Raw genomic sequence first — 24,943 nt, 5'->3', positions numbered from 1 at the left:
AATCCTGCATAAAGGATAATAAGGGCCCCATAAGATGCTCCATAGAGATATTTGCCCCATATAGTGCTGCACAAGCGTTATGGCCCCATACAGATGCTCCATACAGCCACTTGCCCCTTATAGTGCTGCACAAGCGTTATGGCCCCATACAGATGCTCCATACAGCCACTTGCCCCTTATAGTGCTGCACAAGCGTTATGGCCCCATACAGATGCTCCGCACAGCCACTTGCCCCATATAGTGCTGCACAAGTGTTATGGCCCCATACAGATGCTCCATACAGCCACTTGCCCCTTATAGTGCTGCACAAGCGTTATGGCCCCATACAGATGCTCCATACAGCCACTTGCCCCTTATAGTGCTGCACAAGCGTTATGGCCCCATACAGATGCTCCGCACAGCCACTTGCCCCATATAGTGCTGCACAAGTGTTATGGCCCCATACAGATGCTCCGCACAGCTACTTGCCCCTTACAGTGCTGCACAAGTGTTATGGCCCCATACAGATGCTCCGCACAGCCACTTGCCCCTTATAGTGCTGCACAAGTGTTATGGCCCCATACAGATGCTCCGTACAGCCACTTACCCCATATAGTGCTGCACAAGTGTTTTGGCCCCATACAGATGCTCCGCACAGCCACTTGCCCCATATAGTGCTGCACAAGTGTTATGGCCCCATACAGATGCTCCGTACAGCCACTTTCCCCTTATAGTGTTGCACAAGCGTTATGGCCCCATACAGATGCTCCGCACAGCCACTTGCCCCATATAGTGCTGCACAAGTGTTATGGCCCCATACAGATGCTCCGCACAGACACATGCCCCATTTGCTTTTGCTGCCATAAAAAAAAAAAAATCACATACTCACCTCTCCGTCGCTCAGGACCCCGGCACTTTTACCTGCTCCTCGTGCGGCTCCGTCTTCGACACTGACGTTCAACAGAGAGCGCGCACTGACTACGTCACCGCACCCTCTGACCTGAGCGTCACTGCCAGAGGACGATGAAGACAGAGCCGCACTGGAACGAGGAGGGGTAAATATCGCGCTGCTCTCCCCCTCCCCGTATACTTACCTGCTCCTGGCGCTGTGTCCCTGCTTCTTCCCCGGCGCTGCATCTTCTTCCTGTATTGAGCGGTCACCGTTACCGCTCATACATTAATGAATATGCGTCTCCACCTCTATGGGAGGTGGAGCCGCATATTCATTTCTGTAATGAGCGGGACCATGTGACCGCTCAGTACAGGAAGAAGATGCAGCGCTGGAAGAAGCAGGGACATCCAGGGACCGCGCCGGGAGCAGTTAAGTATAATTACACAGCCCCCGCCCCCCCTCACCTGCCGACGCCCGGGTATGACTCGAGTATAAGCCGAGAGGGGGACTTTCAGCCCAAAAAAATGGGCTGAAAATCTCGGCTTATACTCGAGTATATACGGTATATAATTCCACATGTGTTAAATCATAGTTTTGATGCCTTCAGTGTGAATGTACAATTTTCATAGTCACGAAAATACAGAAAAATCTTTAAATGAGAAGGTGTGTCCAAACTTTTGGTCTGTACTGTACTTTTTTCGTATACAAGTGAGCGCCCTCTGTAGCATGTACAGGTGCTTCTCACAAAATTTAGAATATCAAAGTGTTAATTTTTCAGTTCTTCAATGCAAAAAGTAAAACTCAATTATTATATAGTGTTCTATTTCAACAAACATCTGTGGAGAAAATCCAATCTGCCCGAAGATTTCATCCATTACTCTCTCCAAACAAACATACTTCAACACCCTCATCCCCTCACTATCCAGTAATCCTAAACGTCTCTTTGACACTTTTCATTCCCTACGCAATCCATATGCAAATTGCCTCTTCAGAGAAAAAGAGGACTTGAACTCTATAGCGCCACCTATTGGAAGTGGCGATTCTACAAGTTGCAATCAACCCTTTAACGAGTCTTGCAATATGACTTCAGATAAGAGCCAAATTAGTATCTCAATTCACAGACAGTGTTTCGGGTTGTTGGCCCTCGTCAGTGTGAAGCATGAGAACTGATTTGGCTAGGTGAGAGGCTCTGGACTGAAGTCTAAGGGGTAAGGTTTCTCCTTGTGGAGAGTGAAACACCCAATCCAAGAATGCAGGCCGCAACCATGGATCTCCGTTCTGACAATCTGGCCCATCCCCTCATACCATGCACTGTCTTCCCTTCCCCACTGCATCTACTGTAGCTCACTTTCTGTTTTTGAACCAGTCAAGGAAGAAGAAGTGATCAGGCTCCTTGCACCAGTGACCCTATTCCCTTTATCTCTTCCAGTCCCTTTCCCCTGCTGTCACCACTTGCCCAACCTCTCTATTCTGATATCTTGTCCTCCTCATTTAAACATGCCATCATACATCCGTTACTTTAAAAAAAACATCCCTCAACCAAAACTGTGCTGCTAACTATAGACCTGTCTCTAATCTTCCCTTCATCTCTAAACTCCTGGAACTCTTTGTCCACTCCCGTCTCTGTTTTCTTCTTGACCCTCTTCAATCCGGTTTCCACTAATTACACTCTACTGAAACTGCCCTCGCTAAAGTCTCATAATCTACTAACAGCTAAATCTAATGGTCACTACTCCCTGCTGATTCTCCTGGATCTCTCTGCAGCTTTCAACACTGTAGATCATCAGCTCCTCCTCACTATGCTCCACTCCATCGGCCTCAAGGACACCAAAGAACCATTAAATTCCTCATAAAATAATATATTGATCCCTTCGTATATAACCACATCTTCACCAATAGAGAAAAAACTAAGGAGTGAAATCAGAGATTCATAAAAATATAAAATAGATTTTTATTTCAAAATATAATGCACAATATAGAAAAAATATAGTAAATATGATTATATAATTAGGGGCGCAGAAAACTAAAAAGCAGGTACAGACCCCAGGGAAGAAGACCTGACTTGTCATATTTTTCAATAATACAATTCTAATAATGTATGATACAACAGATATGTCTGGTAGAGATCATGTGCCCCTAATTATGTAATCCTATTTACTATATTTTTGCTATATGATGTATTTTTTTTAAAAAAAAATCTATTTTCTGTTTTTGTAAATTTGATTTCACTCCTTTGTTTTTTTTCTCTATTGGTGGAGGACTCGAGGACACCGTTCTCTCCTGGTTCTCCTCCTACCTCTCTGACCGATCCTTCACTGTATGTTTTGCTGGCTGCTCCTCCTCTCATCTTCCTCTTACTGTTGGGGTTCCTCAAGAATCAGTCCTAGACCCCTTCCTCCTCTCCTTGTATACTGCCCCTATTGGACAAACAATCTATAGATTTGGTTTCCAGTACCATCTCTGCTGATGACACCCAATTATACACCTCTACTCCTGGCATCACACTTGCATTATTTCAAAACACCAGTGATTGTCTTACAGCTGTCTCCATCATCATGTGCTTCCTCTATTTGAAACTGAACCTTTCAAAAACTGAACTCCTTGTGTTTCCTCCCTCTACTAACCTACCTATGCCCGACATTGCCATCTCCGTGTGTGGTTCTACCATTCCTCCCCAGCAACAAGCCCACTGTCTTGGGGTCATAATTGATTCAGAGCTTTCATTCACCCCCACATCCGATCATTGGCTCGCTCTTATCTACACCTCAAAAACATTTCTATAATTCAACCTTTTCTTACTTTCGACTGCAAAAACTCTGAACTGTTGCTCTTATTCATTCTCGTCTGGACTATTGTAACACTCTATTAATTGGTCTTCCTCTGACCAAACTCTCCAATCTGTCTTGAATGCTGCAGCCAGAATTATAATCCTCACCAATCGTTCCACCAATGCCTCTACCTTGTGCCAGTCATAGCTCCATTCAATATAAACTTATCACTCTCACCTACAAAGCGCTTCACAGTTAAGCACCACCCTGCATCTCCTCCCTCATCTGTCTACCACCCTACCTGTGCCCTCCGTTCTGCTAGACCGAAGGATAACATTCTCAATAATCAGAACCTCCCACTGCCGTCTCCAAGACTTCTCGCATGCTGCGCCAATTCTCCGGAATGCAAAACCCAGGATAATTAGATTAATCCCCAATGCCTACAGTTTTAAGCCCTAATAAATGCATTTCTTCAGACTTCACGTCCCCCCGAGGAAGCCTACGCGAAACGCGCGTCGGGGCCGCCGGACTCACACTGACACCAATTATATTCGGGTAAGACTGGCAGTATTTTTTACTGATACTTCTACTTAGTATGGGCGATTGAGTAATAATACATATGGAGGGACCTAGCACATGCAGGTCTCCAGGGAGCACTATGCACTTTATGGTTACAATTATGCTTCATGTGTAAATGAATTTGCCCATAGTAGCCATTATTTTTTGCCTTGTCTGTGCCCCAGGTGTTATTTGCAGTGTTGTTTGTCCGCCATACATGCACTACACGTGCACTTTGTCTATTACATGTATGTTTTATGTGATATGTTGATATTTAATAAAACTTGTTATATTTTATTTATTTTTGACCTCATGGGTATTTATACTCCGTAGTTTTTTGTAGGATCCGCTTATTAGTGGAGTTTCCCTGTTACTCCTCATGTCCATTGTGGGGCACATTCCTGTTAGGAGCTTTTCAATTGACATGCATCAGTGGTTGTTGTATTTATTTCTTCAGACTGGCCTACCATCTCAACACATTTATCTAACTGTCCCTGTATTGCCCATTCAAAAGCCCATTCAAAATTTTCTTCATAACCAAGACCCTTGTATCATCTGTTTTAATGCATTTAATAGTCCTCTGGTTATGTACTTTTACATATTCTCGTTGGTAACATATTCTGGTTCATGCAGCATGAATACCCGATTTATTACATTATGGATGGTCAGAACAATGAAAGATATCCAGAATGCAGCCATTGACAAACTCCACAGGGAGGGTAAGCCACAAAAGGTCATTGCTAAAGAAGCTGGCTGTTCAGATTGCTGATATTAATGGACAGTTGAGTGGCAGGAAAAAGTGTGCTAGAAAAAGGTGCACAAGCAACCAAGATACCTGCAGCCTTGAAAGGATTAAGAAAAGGACATTCAAATATTTGGGGGAGATTCTCAAGGAGTGGACTGCTGCTGGAGTCATTGTTTCAAGAGCCACCACACACAAACATATCCAGGTCATGGGCTACAAGTGTCACATTCTTTGTGCCAAGCCACTCATGACCAATAGAAAATGTCAGAAGCATCTTACCTGGGCCAAGGAGAAAAAGAACTGGACTGTTGCTCTGTAGACCAATGTGATGTTTTCAGATGAAATTTAATTTTGCATTTCATTTGGAAATCAAGGTCTCAGAATCTGGAGGAAGAGTGGAGAGGCCACAATCCAAGCTGCTTGATGTCTAGTGTGAAGTTTCCACAATCAGTGATGGTTTGGGGAGCCATGTCATCTGCTGGTGTAGATCCTCTGTGTTTAATCAAGACGAAAGTCAGCGCAGCCATCTACCAGGAAATTTTAGAGCACTTCATGCTTCCCTCTGCCGACAAGCTTTTTGGAGATGGAAATTTCATTCTCAAGCAGGACTTGGCACCTGTACACACTGCCAAAGGTACCAATACCTGGTTTAAAAACAACCGTGTCACTGTGATTGATTGATTGATTGGCTAGCAAACTAGCCTGACCTTAACCCCACAGAGAATCTATGGGGTTTTGTCAAGGGCAGGGGTGGGCAATTAATTTTGCCATGGGGCCGCATGAGAAATTGGGATGGTTTTAGAGGGCCGGACTAATATAATTACCGTATTTTTCGGACTATAAGACGCACGGACTATAAGGCGCACACCAAATTTGGGGTGAAAATTGCAAAAAAAAAGATTTTTTATAAGATGGGGGTCCGTCTTATTGTCGAATTTACAGTATCTTACCTGAGGGCTGCCGGTGGCAGAGCAGGGTCACAGGAGGCATGGTGTCGGCAGAGGTGGGGTGATGCGGTGTGGCGTGCACCTGAGCAGGGTCCCTTCCTGCTTAGGTGGGCGACGCCACGGCCTGGTGTCCATGGGGGGTTGCAGCAGTGGTGCGGTATGGCGTGCGCAGTGTCCCTTCCACAAGTGAGGTGACGCAGCGGCCCGGAATGCAATGTGAGCAGCAGAGCCGGGTTGAATATCTGTGGCGGCGGCCATCTTCCCGAGGCCGCGCGTGCGCAGATGGAGTGCTCTGCTTCACGGGGCTTCAGGAAAATGGCCGCGGGAGGCCGCGCGTGCGCGGATGGAGATCACGGCGGCCATTTTCCTGAAGCCGAGATCTAAATCTGCAAACTTGGCTTCAGGAAAATGGCCGCCGCGATCTCCATCTGCGCACGTGCGACCTCCCGCGGCCATTTTCCTGAAGCCCCGTGAAGCAGAGCACTCCAGCTGCGCACGCTCGGCCTCGGGAAGATGGCCGCCGCCACCGATAAACCGGTGATCAACCCGGCTCTGCTGCTCACATTGCACGTGACGTACAGGGCCGATGCGGATGAGCTCGGGGCCTTCACTCCAGCGGTCCTCCTCAGAAGCGTCTGGCGGCTGGCCGAATGGTGCTGGGGGCGGCTGTCAGAAGTGACAGCTAGCTGGCGGACCGTTTAAAATCATCAAGCGGGCCAGATGCGGGCGGCCGCATCTTGCCCAGGTCTGGTCAAGAGGAAGATGAGAGGCACCAGACCCAACAATGCAATCTAAAGGCTGCTATCAAAGCAACCTGGGCTTCCATAACACCTCAGCAGTGCCACAGGCTGATCGCCTCCATGCCATGCCGAATTGATGCAAAAGAGCCCCAACCAATTATTGTGTGCATTTACTGAATACACATTTCATTAGGTCAACATTTCAGATTTTAAAATAATTTTTCAACTGGTGTTATAAAGTATTCTAATTTACTGAGATAATGACTTTTTTGGGCTTCATTGGCTGTAAGCCATAATCCTCAACATTAAAAGAAACACTTGAAATAGATTACTGTTTGTAATAACTCTATATAATGAGTTTCACTTCTTGTATTGAAGAACTGAAATGAACTTTTTGGTATTCTAATTTAGTGGGATCCACCTGTAGCATCATTCATTGCCACCCATCTATATATAAAGCTGAATGTATGTGTTTGTATCAATCCACGCCCATGCCACATGGCCCCGCCCACTCAACAGACAGTATCACACAGGATTGGATTACATACACAGCTCAGCAGACAGTATCACACAGGATAGGATTAGATACACAGCTCAGCAGACAGTATCACGCAGGATAGGATTAGATACACAGCTCAGCAGACAGTATCACACAGGATAGCATTAGATATACAGCTCAGCAGACAGTATCACACAGGATAGGATTAGATACACAGCCCGCATAAACTCTTTCTAAAACCTGGAGCACCTATTCTGCTGTTGAGAAATTTAGATCTACCAAAGCTGTGTAATGGAACAAGACTCTTGATTAAGAACCTGGTTACTCATGTAATTGAAGCAACCATTTTGACAGGATGTGCCAAAGGAGGACATTTTCATTCCAAGAATTCCACTCATTCCATCTGATTTACCTTTTGATTTTAAAAGCCTCCAGTTTCCAGTTCGTCTGGCATTTGCAATGTCCATTAACAAGGCTCAGGGGCAGTCCTTGAAAGTAGTAGGGATCGATTTGCAATATCCATGCTTTTCTCATGGTCAACCTTAGGTGGCCTGTTCAAGAGTTTGAACTGCCAAAAATCTGTTCATCTTTGGACCTGAAGGAAAAACAAAAAATGTTGTTTATCAAAAGGCTCCTGAATGAGTTGAAAATAAAATACTATCAATACTTGGGTAATCATTTAGTTAATTTGTGTTGCAAATCTGTAGTGTTGAGTATATGATGTGAAATGTAGTGATGAGCGAGTATATTCGTTGCTCGGGTGGTCTCTGAGTATTTGTAACTGCTCGGAGACAGTTTTTGTTGATGCTGGCTGCATGACTTACGGCTGCTAGCCAGCCTGAGTACATGTGGGGGTTGCCTGGTTGCTAGGGAATCCCCACATGTATTCAAGCTGTCTGTCAGCTGTAAATCATTCAGCTGAGGCAGCGAAAACTAAATCTCTGAGCAGTCATAAATTCTTGCAGGACCCCCGAGCAACGGGTATACTCGTTCATCACTAGTGAAATGTTTTTATGTGCAATATAATCATTATAATTTGTTATAACTAACCACAGGTAGTTATTATGTCCGGGCAAGGCCGGGCTCTTCAGGTAGTTGTTTAATAAAGGTGTTTTATTTATATTAAGTCCCACATTTTCTTCTCTGACCATAGATTTGGCGTTCTCTCTTTTGGTTTTCAGTATTTATATTTGCGTAAGGTTGTCATTTATTTGCTTGTGAGTTTGAAATTGCATTTGATTTTTATTTGGAGGAGAACTAATATTTCATTAAAAAAAACAACTGAAAATTGTGTGACAATACCCAATGTACATCCTAGTAAACTTATTTTCACTTCTGCAGATGTGAGAAGTGGAAGGTAATGGGCTGTGCTTTTTCCTAGGTGTTGAATGCACAGAAGGCCGGATACAAGGCTGCAATTGTTTACAATGTGGATTCTGATGACCTTATCAGCATGGGGTCCAATGATGGTATGTATGCAGGCTATCCTCTCACAGTGCAGGTCGCTTTCAGGCATTGTTCTTGTTAATGCATTCCTGCAAAGTAAAGCCAAAATGGAGTGATGCAAATGTGGAAGTGACATTGGGCAGGTCTTTTCTGCAGACACGTTTTGATAACCTACCCATGATCTCGACAGGGGGCTCTTGTATGTTGCAGGTCTCTTCATATAGTGGGGCCATATCTTTTGTTTGCAGTTTATTAAGGGTGTTCAGTGAAGGTAGAATAAACCAGGACACTCGCCTGGACTGGCAACAATCTTTTATTTCAAGTCCTCTTTTTTTTTTTTTTTTTTTACTAGACCATATTGACAGTTTCATGTAGCTACTTAAAAAGTTTTTGTTTTCTACCACTAGGGGGCAGACTTGTACACATCAATTTTCTAAACCTTTTTGGGAGGATCAATCATGTTCCTAATTTAAACTCACCAAATCAGAATCTCAGTTTGCTGACATGGTGTTTCGAGGGTATTGCCCCTCGTCAGTGCAAAGTATGACAAATTGGTTTGGCTAGGTGAGAGGCAATTTGCATATTAAATTTCCCAGCAGAGCATTGCACGTGAATTAGCCTCCTCACCTTGGCATGTCTTAGTCAGGATGTCACTCTTCACAAGGAGAACACTTACCCCTTAGACTTCAGCCTAGAGCCCTTCGCCTATCCAAATTGGTTGTCATAGTTTGCACTGACAAGGGGCTATACCCCGAAACACCGTACCTGCAAATTGAGATTCTGATTTGGCTTTTGTCACATTTCAAGGCTGGGTAAAGGGTCAATAGTGACTTGTAGGATTGCTACTTCCAACAGGTGGCGCTATAGAGTTCAAGTTGTCTTCCTCTCTGAAGAGGCAATTTGCATCTGAAATTTTTTAATGGAGCATTGCGCAGCAAATAAGCCTCCTTACCTTGGCATGCCAGAGCCCGGTATGTCACACTCCACAATGAGAAAACTTGTGCTATAAAAATACATGGAATTTTTTTTCCGTTTCAGTTGACATTCTCAAGAAAATTGACATTCCATCAGTCTTTATTGGAGAGGAGTCTGCAAAGATCATGCAAGAACAATTCACTTGGGATAAAGGGTAAGGCTGATCTAGTACTTTGGTGGAATCCAGTTGGTAGCGGAAACCTATTTTCTACAATTTAGCTCCAATTACGGTGTGTGTGTTTTTTTTTTTCTTTAGTTTTTTTTAGTTTTAAAATGTTTATCTCTATCCAAAAAGCACTTTGTGGCTGTAGTATTAGATAAGGAGATGTACTCCAGAAGAAAGTGAATGCATAGTGCATATTTGTAAGCCCAGGCTCACACTAGTATCCGAGCCTCCATTGTCCATCATAAGAGACCCATGCTTTTCCTGTAACTCCTACCCCTAGTGTGACCTCAGCCCAATGTCCTCACAATTCATACTCCGAATAAATTCAGTCTATTGTGCTCCTAATCTTATTCATGCTTTGTTTTACTGACTTTTATTTTGCATAGTGCATACATTGAGCTGAAGCCTGATGGAAACCTGCCTCTGGAGTACTACCTGATACCATTTCTAATCATTGTTGGGATTTGTTTGGTGCTAATTGTCATTTTTATGGTATGTAGAACGATTATTATTGCTTTTTATTGTTCAAGAAGGCTACTGTACAGTTCTGTATTACAGCTTATAAATATTCATCCTCCATACGTATGCTTCATTTTGTGAAATGTCCTGATGCAGCAAGCCACACCAAAATGTTATTTTAAGGTTACGTGCATTTGACTGTTTTTCCAGGCAGGTAAAAAGAATGAAGTTTTCCATCGGTATCCGCTTCTGAAGTCATCAAGGTTTAAAATATATAAATCATTTTGTAAAGAAAAAAAAAATTCTAATGCTCTTTCATCTATCCCACTATTATATTATTATATTTTATTGGCTCTCAATATATTCATTTTTTCTGTTGTTCTGCATTACGAATGTCATCACTGTGTAAACCATCTTTATTTGATTTGCATAGTGTGTTCTCATCTGTTCTGCCAAGTCACCAGACTCCATGGTGGTCTTCTTCCTCTTCCTACGTTTAATAAAAAAAAAAGGGATCAGTTCAAACCAAAAACTCGCAATAAAGCTACATTGGGGTGTGGAACTCTCATCACACCTATCTTCCACATTATATCCAAACCCTTTTCGGGACATTTTTGTAAGCTGTTTTATTTTGGGGGTGAGGGGATTCTTTTAAGCTTGAGGGGTTTTTTTGTTTGTTTTTTTTTATGCCTACTAAGCAGTGTGTACAATGCAAGCATTTTCTTTAGGGCTCCAAAAGGCACCCAGGTCTTCCATGAGTCTTTCTAGATTTCCCATTGACTTGCTTTTTAAGTATTCAGGGACTTTCAAGTGGAAAAATACTTGAAGAATTGTCTTCTCGCTTGACATTTCTGGAAACCTGAACCTGTTAAGACTCTCAAAAGCCTGAACATATGAATAGCCAGTCATTTTTACCTAGGAATTAACATGTTCATTATTATTTTTTTTCTTACTTTATAAATAAATTAGATCATGAACTGCGTTGACATCTATATGTAAATTGTGAATGGTATACAATACACACCAAGAAGCCCCCAAACAGGAATAATGCACTGCCATGTACAAAATCTACAGATTTTTCAAAAATGTATGTACGGTATTACATACACATTGCTTAGTTTATGGATATATATATATAAAGTAGGAACTTATGGAAAGAGAACAGATATTGGAAATGGTTACTAAATAAAATAAACTTGATACCGCACAAGGGAAATCTTATGAGACAAACTCCATCTAAAAAAAAACCACACAAACAACCATTTCAGATTAGAAAATGTTTATAACCTTATAGTTGGCTATTAGGTGTTTTTATTAACATGATGGAGAAAATGAATATATTGAACATTAGAACATCCTATATTTTATGTATCTGCATGACTTTCTACAAACACAGATCACAAAGTTTGTGCAAGATCGACACCGAGCAAGACGGAACAGACTGCGCAAAGACCAGCTAAAAAAACTACCCATTCATAAATTTAAGAAAGGTAAGATAATGTGAATCGGGCAGAGGAAGAGCATTTCAGGTAAACGCAGAAAGTCCATTTTATTTATATATTTACCGTATATACTCGAGTATAAGCCGATATTTTCAGCCCAAATTTTTGGGCTGAAAGTGCCCCTCTCGGCTTATACTCGAGTCATGTTCGTCGGCGGGTGAGGGGGAGAGAGCAGTGTCGCATACTCACCTGGTCCCGGCGCTCCTAACGCGGTCCCAGCCTGTCCCAGGGTCTCCCTCGCTGCAGCTCTTCCTCTATTCAGCGGTCACGTGGTACCGCTCATTAAAGTAATGAATATGGACTCCACTCCCATAGGGGTGGAGCCGCATATTCATTACTGTAATGAGCGGTACCGGTGACCCCTCATTACATGAAGAAGCTGCTGTACCATGGGACAGGCAGGGACCGCGTCAGGAGCACCGGGACCAGGTGAGTATTTCATATTCACCTGTCCGCATTCCATTCTCCGGGCGCCGCTCCGTCTTCCCGTCCTCTTGCAGTGACTGTGCAGGTCAGAGGGCGCGATGACGTATTAGTGTGCGCGCCGCCCTCTGCCTGAACAGTCAGTGCGGAGAGACGGGACGCTGAGGAGCAGTGGGCAGCGACGAGAGGTGAGTATGTGATTTTTTTTTTTTTTATTTTATTTTTTTTTCTATTGCAGCAGCAGCAGCATTACATGTGGCACAATGCTATATGGAGCGTCTATGGGGCCATAAAAAAACTGCATGGAGCATTATATGGGGCCATAACTGTATGGAGCATTATATGGGGCCATAACTGCATGGATCATTATATGGGGCCATAACTGCATGGAGCATTATATGGAGCATCTATGGGACCATAACTGTATGGAGCATTATATGGGGCCATAACTGCATGGAGCATTATATGGGGCATCTATGGGGTCATAACTGTATGGAGCATTTTATGGGGCCATAACTGCATGGAGCATTATATGGGGCATTATATGGGGCCATAACTGTATGGAGCATTATATGGGGCCATAACTGCATGGAGCATTATATGGGGCATCTATGGGGCCATAACTGCATGGAGCATTATATGGGGCATCTTATGGGGCCATAACTGCATGGAGCATTATATGGGGCATCTTATGGGGCCATAACTGCATGGAGCATTATATGGAGCATCTATGGGGCCATAACTGTATGGAGCATTATATGGGGCCATAACTGCATGGAGCATTATATGGAGCATTATATGGGGCCATAACTGTATGGAGCATTATATATGGGGCATCTGTGGGGCCATAACTGCATGGAGCATTATATGGGGCTCCTGATTCAATATGGATATTCAAAAACACTTAACCTACTAATGTCTCAATTCATTTTACTTTTATTGGTATCTATTTTTTACTTTTGACATTTACCGGTAGCTGCTGCATTTTCCACCCTAGGCTTATACTCGAGTCAATAAGTTTTCCCAGTTTTTTGTTGCAAAATTAGGGGGGTCGGCTTATACTCGGGTCGGCTTATACTCGAGTATATACGGTATTTATTTTTAAGCATTTTATATGATTTGCCATCAGTCACTCTGTAAAGTAGACTTTGTCAGACATAATCTGTAGCCAGTCATCCACATTATTCACCCTTTTTCTTCCACTTCAGCAGTCATAACTCGTGCATGATGAGTCTGAATTGGAGAGAAAAATATAATAATAAAATATATATAAAAAAATCATATTTGTCCAATAGCTTGTCTTCTACACTAGTAGTCTTAGCCTAAAATGACTGGCGACCATAAGCTCGCATTGATTTCTTCATTGTGTAGATTGATTATAGCCTTGACGTCTAGGGAGATGTGCTAAGGAGCAGCCGTGTCTCCTTGTACGGTAAAGTTGCTGTAAGATTTCCAAGTGCTGAGCAGCTTAAAGATGTGTAAATATTTAGATGATGCAAGAATTTGCTTCAACATCTGTAACAAATCAGGAAAGCATGGAGGAGAGCGGAGGTAGTGCAGTGCGGGAGTCTATAATTAGCCCTATGGATAGAATTCCAGGTATTTTCTGGCATTGTACCTTACTTCACATTTTGTTTTGTCATCTGTAGTTTAATGCTGTATGATTCTGATCTCTATTCCAGGGGATGAATATGATGTGTGCGCAGTCTGCCTGGATGAGTATGAGGAAGGAGATAAGCTGCGAGTATTGCCATGTTCACATGGTAAGAAAACTGGAACCTGACGCTAAGTAACCTGATGAGCAGAGATGAAGGGCTGCGCTCTATAGACAAAGCACCACATATTACACCTATAAGATATGTATTGTATTGTTCCTTCTATTGTAGGTAAAACGGCTTCTGGGAAAGCTTTGTACAAGATATTTGAGTATTTGGCCATTTTTGCCCATTCATCTAGGAGAGCGTTTGTGAGTTCTACGTATGTTGGATGAGAGAGCCTCACTCCTCTCCGTTCTAGTTCACCCCAAGGTGTTGGATGGGGTTGAGGTCAGGTTCTTTCCACCAAACCAAAACAATCATTTATGGACCTTGCTTTATTCACTTGGGAATCGGTCATACTGGGACAGAAAACCACCTTCCCTAAACTGTTCCCACAAATCGGAAGCATACAATTATCCAAAATGTTTTGATATGCAGAAGCATTAAGATTTCTCTTCACTGGGACTAAGGTAACCCCTCAAAAACAACCTCATGGCATTATCCCTCCTCAACTAAACTTTACGTTTGGTACAGTGCAGCCCGGCAGGTAACATTCCCCTACTCTTTACATTTCTCCAATCTGATGCTTGGCATTGTGCTTGGTGATATAAGGCATCCATGCATCTGCTTGGCCGTAGAAACCCATGCCATTAATCTCTCGGTGCGCAGATTTTGTGCTGAGGTTATTTCCAGAGGAGGTTTGGACTCTGCAGTCATTGATTCAGCAGAGTGTTGCTGCCTTTTATGCACCTCAGCACTCCGTGACCCCAATCTGTGACTTTACGTAGTTTCCACTACATGGCTGATAGGAGTTGATGTCATTCCTAGACGCTTCCACTTTTCAGTAATATCATCTAGTTGGTCGGGAAATATGTAGGAGGCAAGAAATACTGGAATTTGAATAATTGTGGCATCCTATTACAGAACCACAGACCAATAACGTGAGCTCTTTAGAATGAGTCGTTCACAAATTTCAGTAAAACCTGGCTGCATGGCGAGGAGCTGGATTTCATACACCTGTCGCTAATGGGACTGCATTATGGGATTATGATGTGTCTTAATACATTGGTGCATATAGTTTATATAATGTATGTTTAAATAAACAGACTTAAATATTTATGTATCCTCACTCATTCAGGTAGAAGATGCAAAGTTACACCTATTCCGCCAATAGTAATGATGCATCGTGTGTGGGGGAAGATCGATGTCGATGGCTGGATTACAAATCTGCTTATTTGAGCATTTGTACAGACTTATAGGGAATTTGTCACCTTGGAAAATGCTATTTACCTGCAGATATTGGGTTAATCTGTGGGTAAATGGCATTACAATGATGCACAGCTTCCTTACAGAAAGTGCAGCTACCGGGAGAGAATGAACTTGGATGGCTCCCAGGAGCTGCTGGCTTTCAGACATGGGGACATGGACGGAGTGCCTGCAACCACCGCTCACTATATTGTACCCACCGCATCTAGACAGCCATCACTGCACAGATTCAAGTATAGTGAGCGATGACTGTAACCGCTCCAGCAAACCTTTATACTGGCATCTGGCAGGAGGGATGTTCATTTTCTCCCTGTAGCTGCACTTTCAGTATGTTATGTGCGTGTGTGTATGTGTATATATATATATATATATATATATATATATATATATATATATATATATATATATATGTATGTATATATATATATATATATATATATATATATATATATATGTATATATATATATATATATATATAATATATATATATATACATATATACACATACACATACGCACACTCTACAGACCAAAAGTTTGGACACACCTTCTCATTTAAAGATTTTTCTGTATTTTCATGACTATAAAAATTGTACATTCACACTGAAGGCATCAACTTAACAAAAAAGTGTGAAACAACTGAAATTATGTCTTATATTCTAGGTTCTTCAAAGTAGACACCTTTTGCTTTGATGACTGCTTTGCACACTCTTGGCATTCTCTTGATGAGCTTCAAGAGGCAGTCACCGGGAATGGTCTTCCAACAATCTTGAAGGAGTTCCCAGAGATACTTTGCACTTGTTGGCCCTTTTGCCTTCACTCTGCGGTCCAGCTCACCCCAAACCATCTCGATTGGGTTCAGGTCTGGTGACTGTGGAGGCCAGGTCATCTGGCGTAGCACCCCATCACTCTCCTCCTCGGTCAAATAGCCCTTACACAGCCTGGAGATGTGTTTGGGGGTCATTGTCTTGTTGAAAAATAAATGATTGTCCAACTAAATGCAAACCGGATGGAATAGCATGCCGCTGCAAGATGCTGTGGTAGCCATGCTGGTTCAGTATGCCTTCAATTTTGAATAAATCCCCAACAGTGTCACCAGCAAAGCACCCCCACACCATCATACCTCCTCCTCCATGCTTCACGGTGGGATCCAGGCATGTGGAGTCCATCCGTTCACCTTTTCTGCGTCGCACAAGACACGGTGGTTGGAACCAAAGATCTCAAATTTGGACTCATCAGACCAAAGCACAGATTTCCACTGGTCTAATGTCCATTCCTTGTGTTCTTAAGCCCAAACAAGTCTATTCTGCTTGTTGCCTGTCCTTAGCAGTGGTTTCCTAGCAGCTATTTTACCATGAAGGCCTGCTGCACAAAGTCTCCTCTTAACAGTTGTTGTAGAGATGTGTCTGCTGCTAGAACTCTGTGTGGCATTGACCTGGTCTCTAATCTGAGCTGCTGTTAACCTGCGATTTCTGAGACTGGTGACTTGGATAAACTTATCCTCAGAAGCAGAGGTGACTCCTGGTCTTCCTTTCCTGGGGTGGTCCTCATGTGAGGCAGTTTCTTTGTAGCGCTTAATGGTTTTTGCCACTGCACTTGGGGACACTTTCAAAGTTTTCCCAATTTTTCCAACTGACTGACCTTCATTTCTTAAAGTAATGATGGCCACTCGTTTTTCTTTACTTAGCTGCTTTTTTCTTGCCATAATACAAAGTCTAACAGTCTATTCAGTAGGACTATCAGCTGTGTATCCACCAGACTTCTGCACAACACAACTGATGGTCCCAACACCATTTATAAGGCAAGAAATCCCACTTATTAAACCTGACAGGGCACACATGTGAAGTGAAAACCATTCCCGGTAACTACCTCTTGAAGCTCATCAAGAGAATGCCAAGAGTGTACAAAGCAGTCATCAAAACAAAAAGGTGGCTACTTTGAAGAACCTAGAATGTAAGACCTAATTTCAGTTGTTTCACACTTTTTTGTTAAGTATATAATTGCACATGTGTTAATTCATAGTTTTGATGGCTGCAGTGTAAATGTACAATTTTCATAGTCATGAAAATACAGAATCTTTAACTCCTTCATGACCTTGGGATTTTCCGTTTTTCCGTGTTCGTTTTTCGCTCCCCTCCTTCCCAGAGCCATAACTTTTTTATTTTTCCGTCAATATGGTCATTTGAGGGATTATTTTTTGCGAAACAAGTTGTACTTTGAACGACATCATTGGGTTTTAGCATGTCGTGTACTAGAAAATGGGGGGGAAAAAAATCCAAGTGCGGTGAAATTGCAAAAAAGCGCAGTCCCACACTTGTTTTTTGTTTGGCTTTTTTGCTAGGTTCACTAAATGCTAAAACTGACCTGCCATTATGATTCTCCAGGTCCTTCTCCAGGTCCCGAGTTCATAGACACCCAACATGACTAGGCTATTTTTTTTTATCTAAGTGGTGAAAAAAAATTCCAAACTTTGCTAAAAAAAAAAAAAATTGCGCCATTTTCCGATACCCGTAGCGTCTCCATTTTTCATGATCTGGGGTCGGATGAGGGCTTATTTTTTGCGTGCCGAGCTGGCGTTTTTAATGATATTTCAGTGCAGATACATTCTTTTGATCGCGCGTTATGGCATTTTAATGCAATGTCGCGGCGACCAAAAAAAACGTAATTCTGGCGTTTCAAATTTTTTTCTCGCTACGCTGTTTAGCGATCAGGTTAATGCTTTTTTTTTTTTGATAGGGTGATTCTGAACGCGGCGATACCAAATATGTTTAGGTTTGATTTTTTTTTTATTATTTTGAATGGGGCAAAAGGGGGGTGATTTAAACTTTTTATATTTTTTTTTATTTTTTCACATTTTTTTTTTTACTTTCTTTTTTTTTTTTACTTTTGCCATGCTTCAATAGCCTCCATGGGAGGCTAGAAGCTGGCACCACTCGATCGGCTCTGCTACATAGCAGCGATCATCAGATCGCTGCTATGCAGCAGAAATGCAGGTGTGCTATGAGCGCCGACCACAGGGTGGCGCTCACAGCTATCCGGGATCAGTAACCATAGAGGTCTCAAGGACCTCTATGGTTATTCTGCAGAAGCATCGCTGACCCCCGACCGACGGGGGTCAGCAATGCGCTCATTTCCAGCCGCCTGGCCGGAAGCGCCGGTTAAATGCCGCTGTCAGCGTTTGACAGCGGCATTTAACTAGTTAATAGCGGTGGGTGAATCGTGATTTCACCCGCCACTATTGCGGGCACATGTCAGCTGTTCAAAACAGCTGACATGTCCCGGCTTTGATGTGGGCTCAGCGCCGGAGCCCGCATCAAAGCGGGGGTTCTGACCTCGGACATACTATCCCGTCCGAGGTCAGAAAGGGGTTAAATGAGGTGTGTCCAAACTTGTGGTCTGTACTGTGTGTATGTATGTGTGTGTGTGTGTGTATGTATATATATATATATATATATATATATATATATATATATATATATATATATATATATATATATATATATATATATATAATATATATATCTATATATCTACTATATAATTGTCTAGGGGTCGCTTCCGTCTTTCTGTCTGTCTGTCCTTCTGTCTGTCACGGATATTCAACGCCCATGACCATTGCCACGACCAATCAGCGACGCGCACAGTCCGGAAGAAGATGGCCGCTCCTTACTCCCCTCCAGTCAGCGCTCACATAGGGTTAATGGCAGCGTTAACCGACCGCGGTGTAACGCACTTGGTTAACACTGCTATTAACCCTGTGTGACCAACGTTTTACTATTGATGCGGCCTATGTGGCATCAATAGTAAAAATATCTAATGTTAAAAATAATAAAAAAAATAAAAAATCGTTATATACTCACCCTGTATGGACTGGTTACCAGAGCATCGCGAGCGGGAAAGGCCTGTTGTGGATCCAAGGGTCCGACGGAGGGTGAGTATATAACGATTTTTTATTTTAATTCTTTTTTTTTTTTTTTTTTTAACAGGGATATGATGCCCACATTGCTATATACTACGTGGCTGGGCAATATACTACGTGGCTGGGCAATATACTACGTGGCTGGCCAATATACTACGTGGACATGCATATTCTAGAATACCCAATGCGTTAGAATCGGGCCACCATCTAAAAAAAAAAAATATATATATATATGTGTTTAGGATTGATTGGCTTATGTAACTAGATGTAGCTCACAAACGGGTGTGTGTGTATATGTCTCATTTGATGTACAGTAGGTGTACGAGACCAGCACAACAGCTGAGCTAACACCATGCCTAGTGGGTGTCTACTGGTATACAGCTGCTGTGGCCGAATCTAGTTCTGATCATGGTGGTTTATCCCTAGCAGGGTTCAGTTGAAACACCCCGTAATACTGCAGTCTTGCTGTATATTAACCCGACAGTGTATTTAGCAGTGATTGAACATAATTGGTAGAGATACTGCCAGAAAAGTCTGAAGTTTAAATTACGGCAGTAAAAACAAAACAAAAATCTATGAACATTTCCATCTTAGATGTTAGAGAGGCAGGGAACTGATGGAAATGTTCAATAACAGAATGTAGAAAAAAAAATGTAAATTTATTAAGCAGTAGAAAAAAATCAAGCTAATCCAATTTTAAGCTATTAAAGAACTGTGTGCTATAAAATTGGGTGGCAAATTGTAAGTAAATTGAGAATTAGATGGAAATGGGTAAGGTACTTGCGAAACGCTTATGTTAACATAAGGCACCTAATAAAGCATAGCGTCTTTAAAGAAATGATTTGTTTCAATCGGTTGTTTTCATTTCAGTGCTTGCAGCAGCAGGAACATGTGTTCCTCCTCCTGCCCTGCAGGCACAGTACTAATAAGTCCTTAGATAGAAATTCTCCATTATTTGCACGGTCTTGCTTACTGTTGCCCAGAACCAGATAAGTGGTGGATAATAAGAAACCAACAAAAAATAAGTTCTTCCAAGAAGATAAAGTGTAATTTCATTTTTAGGAACTGGAGTTATGCCAGTTTTAGCAAAGAAATCAGACCATGTCATTATTCTAAACTTTCCATTGTTAGGAAATTAATCCGCATAAATTGCCTGAATCATTTAATCTTATACAGAGAATTCAAAATGAAGTCAATAAAATCTACAACTCTAATGACAGTTTTTAGTAAACCCCATTTTAAGAACTACAGAGGCGTGTAAAAGTTTGGCCACCCCTGGACAAAACTACTATTATTGTGAACAGTTAAGCAAGATGAAATGATCTCTAAAAGGCCTAAAGTTAAAGATGACACATTTTCTTTGTAATGGTTGTTGAGATGTGCTTTTCCTGAAATTCTGTGCTTTTTCTTTTCTTCACACATACCTTTGATCATTGTGGCCAAAGAGCTCTTTTTTAACCCTCATCATTTCACAGGACTTGTTTCCAAAATGCATTGGGCTTGTTTAGATGTTCTTTTGCATACTTCTGATGCTGAATTTTGTGAAGACACATGAGAGGTTTTCTTCTGAAGAGTCTTCCATGAAGGCCATATTTTGTGCAGGTGTCTCTGATCAGTAGCACAATGTACCACAACTCCAGAGTCTGCTAAATCTTTCTGAGGGTCTTTTGCAGTCAAGTGGGGGTTTTGATTTGTGCCTATAGCAATTCCACAAACAGATCTCAGTGAAAGTTTGCTTGGTCTTCCGGACCTTATCTTGACCTCCACTGTTCTGTTAACTGCTATATCTTAATTACATTTCAAACTGAGGGAAGGGCAATTTGAAAATGCTTTATTTTCTTATAGCCTTCAGCTTTGTGGGTTTCCACCATTGTCCTTTTCAGAATGCTAGGCAGCTTCTTATAAGAACCTGTTTTTTGGCACAAGGCTGGGTTTTTATAAAGCTGGGAGATTTGCATCACCAGGCCTTTCCTAACGATATTTAACAGGCCGTAACCCTAACAGGCTAATTAAGGTCTGAAACTTTGGTCAAAGTTGTCTGAACATAAATCACAGCGAAAATCTCCAAGGGAGCCCAACTTTGATACCTTTTGATAATCAAATCAGTGTTGTGGTTGTTGTCTTTATGTGGTGCGCTGCTTAGCTATTCATCAGTATGGCTTTGGATAGGTCACTGATCCCTCACTGAACTGCCCCCTATTTTACTTAATGAATATTATATATATATTGAGAAAAAAAATCACCTACAGCAGGCGGTGGCGCCTTCGCTGCAGCATGATCGCATGTATAATGTGCAGTTAATTCTTTTATTTCATGCTATAAATAAGTTCATTAAAAAAGTGCTTCATAATGACGTCATCTTGCTAGAGGGAAAAAAAAAATTTGCCTCATTCAAGATGGCGCTGCCTGTACAGTAGCAACTATCGGCATTACTACTATCGGCTATTACTGCGCAGGTGCAGCTGGTGCCATTTTGAGACACTTTTTTTTTTTATTTATAGCCTGATATAAAAGAACTAACTGGACATTTTACATGCCATCATGCTGCAGCGCCGGCACCTGCCTGCTGCAGGTGATTTTTTTTTTCCCTCAATATATAATATTCTTTATGTAAAATAGGGGGCAGGTCACCCAACACACACAGGCCGCCCTGGGGCAGGGGCTTATCATTAACTCAAAACTGAAAGTAAGGATTAAACAACAACCACAGGACGGATTTCATCAACCCAGGTATCGTTGTAATCAGTATAACAGCGCCGACCTGACACTGTCTGTAGGTCACTGAGCACAATTCTGCGGTCAGGTTCCCTTTAACTGTTCACAATAACTGTAATTTTGACCAAGGTTGCCCCAACTTTTACATTCCACTGTACATGCTAGCTAATTCCTATACATGAGGATTACGTTTAACCCCTTCATGACCTTAAAAGTAGCCATACGTCCAGGTCACCTGTTACTTAACGACTTTGGACGTATGGATATCTCCTGGCGATTTTGTGTGCACAGAGGCTTACACCCGGCTCTCAGTGGCAGGAGCGGTGCTTGCACCACTCTCAGCACTTTAACCCCCTAAATGCTGTGATCGCAGCATTTAGCGAGCAGGCCAGAGGGAAGAAAGCCCCTTTGCCCTTGGATGATGTTGCGGGGTCTCAATTGTTGCTATGGTGACATCCGGGTCACCAGGCACTAGCAAGTTAGTTAGATTCTGTGCAGTGCGTGAGCTAACAAACTTGTTTCTGCAGGGCTGAAGGGCTATAAATGCTCCTGCATTGCTGTACCTTATAACTGCGATCAGACTGCAGAAAGGAAAAGTCCCATAGTGGGACTAAGTAAAAAAAAAAAAGTGTAAAAAATCTTTTACAAAAAAAATAAATCACAAAATAATAAAAAATATATTGTAGCCATAAATAAATATTATGAAGAAAGAAGGTACATATATGCTATTGCTGCATCCGGAACAACCAGACCTATAAAATTGTCATACAAGTTAACCCCTGTAGTGAACACCGTAAAAAAAAAATAAAAAAAACCTTTGCAAAAAAATGATGTTTTATCATCATACTGCCGAATAAAAAGTGGAATACAACACTATCAAAAAAATGAATGTACGTAAAAATGATATAGATGAAAATGTCATCTTGTCCCGCAAAAAAACAAGCCACCATACGCTCCATCAGCCAAAAGAAGTTATAGCTCTCAGCATAAAGCGATGCAAAAATATTTTTTTCTATAAACGTTTTTTTAATTGTTTAAAAGCGCCAAAACATAAAAAAATATATAAAGTATCACTGTAACCGTACTGACCTGAAGAATAAAGCTGTCCAATCCATTTTACCATATTTGGAACTGCATAAAAAAATTAAAAAAAACAACAAATTGTTGGTTTGTTTATTCTGCCTTCCAAAAATCAGAAAAAAAGCGATCAAAAAATGTCATAAGCCCGAAAATCATACCAATAAAAACGGCAACTTGTCCTCCAAAAAATAAGCCCTCACATTACCAGCGGAAGTAATATATAAAGGTTTAACCCAGTTTTTCTTGGCAAAAATAGGTGCCTCGGCTTATACTTCGGTCGGCTTATTCTCGAGTATTTACGGAAGTTTTTTCTTTCCTCTGATATATTCCAAAACTTCTCTTCTGTAGAACTGTTGATGTTTACTTTAATTTGTATAGGGTTTTTTTGGCTAGTTATGAATTTGTGATAAAAATCTGCATTATTTGGACAGATATATAACAGTGTTTGTTTTTTCAGCCTATCACTGCAAGTGTGTTGATCCATGGTTAACCAAAACAAAGAAAACCTGCCCTGTCTGCAAGCAAAAGGTTGTCCCGTCCCAAGGAGATTCTGAGTCCGATTCAGACAGCAGCCAAGAAGATAACGATGTATCCGAAAACACCCCACTACTGCGACCGGTGCCATCTGCCAGCACCCAGTCATTTGGGGCAATATCGGAATCGCACTCCCAGCAGAGCATAGTGGAGTCCTCTGAAGAAGATGACGACGACGATGATGATGCAGATGATGACGACGCAGATGACAGTGACAGCAGTGATGAGGAGCACAATACTGGAACTGTCGTGGTGCAGCTGCAGCAAAACCTGGATTCTCGAGAGAGAAATACTGTCTGATTCATAACTGGCATCACTTGGGAAAGGTGCTTGCTGTGTTTGCTCCTGTAATATTTTTTCCACCCACAAGCATTGCTGCCTATTGTTAGGTCTTGAGGCTGCAGGCAAATTTAAAACAAAATGTACAGAATATTTAATGATGAGAGCTGCTAGGTAATCGATGCTTTAGTACTCGTACTGGACACTAGTGACAGGACATGGACACGACCAAACTACCTGCATGTGGAATCTTTTAATTTTTCTTCGCTGCACTGGAACTACCCATGGGCTCCTAAGCACAGATAGCGGTGCGGTATCTCAATGTATACGCTTTGCTCTGCACAATGGACATACTCTCAAGCACTGCTGTAAGCTAGGTATGCAGATGGCGGTATGTGACGGGCACAGCTCTGTGCGGCATGTGGCACAAGGCGAGGACATTTTCTAGGTAAATTTCCGGTTTTCAATGGAGATTGTTACCAATACAATAAATAGGTCAGACTTGTTTTAATTATTTATAATGCAGCCTAGTTATTTCCTGCTACAGCAAAACCTAGAAGTTAGTGCTTACAAAAATCTGTAAAAATCTTCAATCTGTTAGATAAAAAAAATCTCTCTCCGGAAGAGAGTATATTTTATGGTTTTCAACTTTGTATAATTTCTCTGGATTTATGCACTTTAGGCAGAAGCTTATATTCATTACCTTATCCACTGACTCCAGATTATATTACTGTAGAAAGTCATTATACTTGTGTAAAGTTACACATTTTTATATCACATGATGTAAAGTCTCAAAATAAAAGCTTGATTTCCCACCTGATCATTTCTGGCTCACCTTCCTCCTCCTGGGAATAAATATACATTTTGGCGTATGTGTATATATAGATAGGTAGATATAGGATGATGTAGATCCATGGCATTTTTTTTGTGATCTGCTACTTCTCAACCTGAAATTTCAGGCTTTTTTTTTTAAGGTTTGCGTCAGTTCATGTAAAGAACATGCCTAATTTTGTGAACATTTTTGGTTTTCTTTTTATTGTGAAGTAAACAAATAGGACAAGTTAACTGAAAACTTCAGTGTGCATAACTATTCACCCCTCCCCCCAAAGTCAGTACTTTGTAAAGCCTCCTTTTGTGCAAATTACAGCTGTAAGTTGCTTTGGATAAGTCTCTATGATCTTTCCACATCTCGCCACTGGTATTTTTGCCCATTGCTCAAGGCAAAACTGCTACAGCTCCTTCAAGTTAGATGGTTTCTAGTAATGAGCGAGTATGCTTGTATAAGGTGTTATGC

At 41.7% G+C, this 24,943-nt stretch overlaps 1 protein-coding gene across 2 annotated transcripts in view; it reads left to right on the top strand.

Moving 5' to 3' along the window:
* Positions 1–24,467, top strand: part of RNF13 (ring finger protein 13) — a 96,491-nt gene extending 72,024 nt beyond the window's left edge. For both annotated transcript variants that reach the window (XM_077290770.1, XM_077290771.1), the window contains exons 5-10: positions 8,510–8,597; positions 9,613–9,703; positions 10,102–10,207; positions 11,571–11,664; positions 13,782–13,862; positions 23,294–24,467. In XM_077290770.1, coding sequence (XP_077146885.1) covers positions 8,510–8,597; positions 9,613–9,703; positions 10,102–10,207; positions 11,571–11,664; positions 13,782–13,862; positions 23,294–23,670 — 837 coding nt within the window. In that variant the 3' untranslated portion in view covers positions 23,671–24,467. The remainder of the gene's footprint in view (positions 1–8,509; positions 8,598–9,612; positions 9,704–10,101; positions 10,208–11,570; positions 11,665–13,781; positions 13,863–23,293) is intronic.
* The last annotated feature ends 476 nt before the right edge of the window (positions 24,468–24,943 follow it).

The sequence above is a fragment of the Ranitomeya variabilis genome, chromosome 2 (assembly GCF_051348905.1).
Source record: "Ranitomeya variabilis isolate aRanVar5 chromosome 2, aRanVar5.hap1, whole genome shotgun sequence".
NCBI lineage: Eukaryota > Metazoa > Chordata > Amphibia > Anura > Dendrobatidae > Ranitomeya > Ranitomeya variabilis.
The sequence above is the reverse complement of the archived record's forward strand: the minus strand, read 5'-3'. Positions and strand labels throughout refer to the sequence as shown.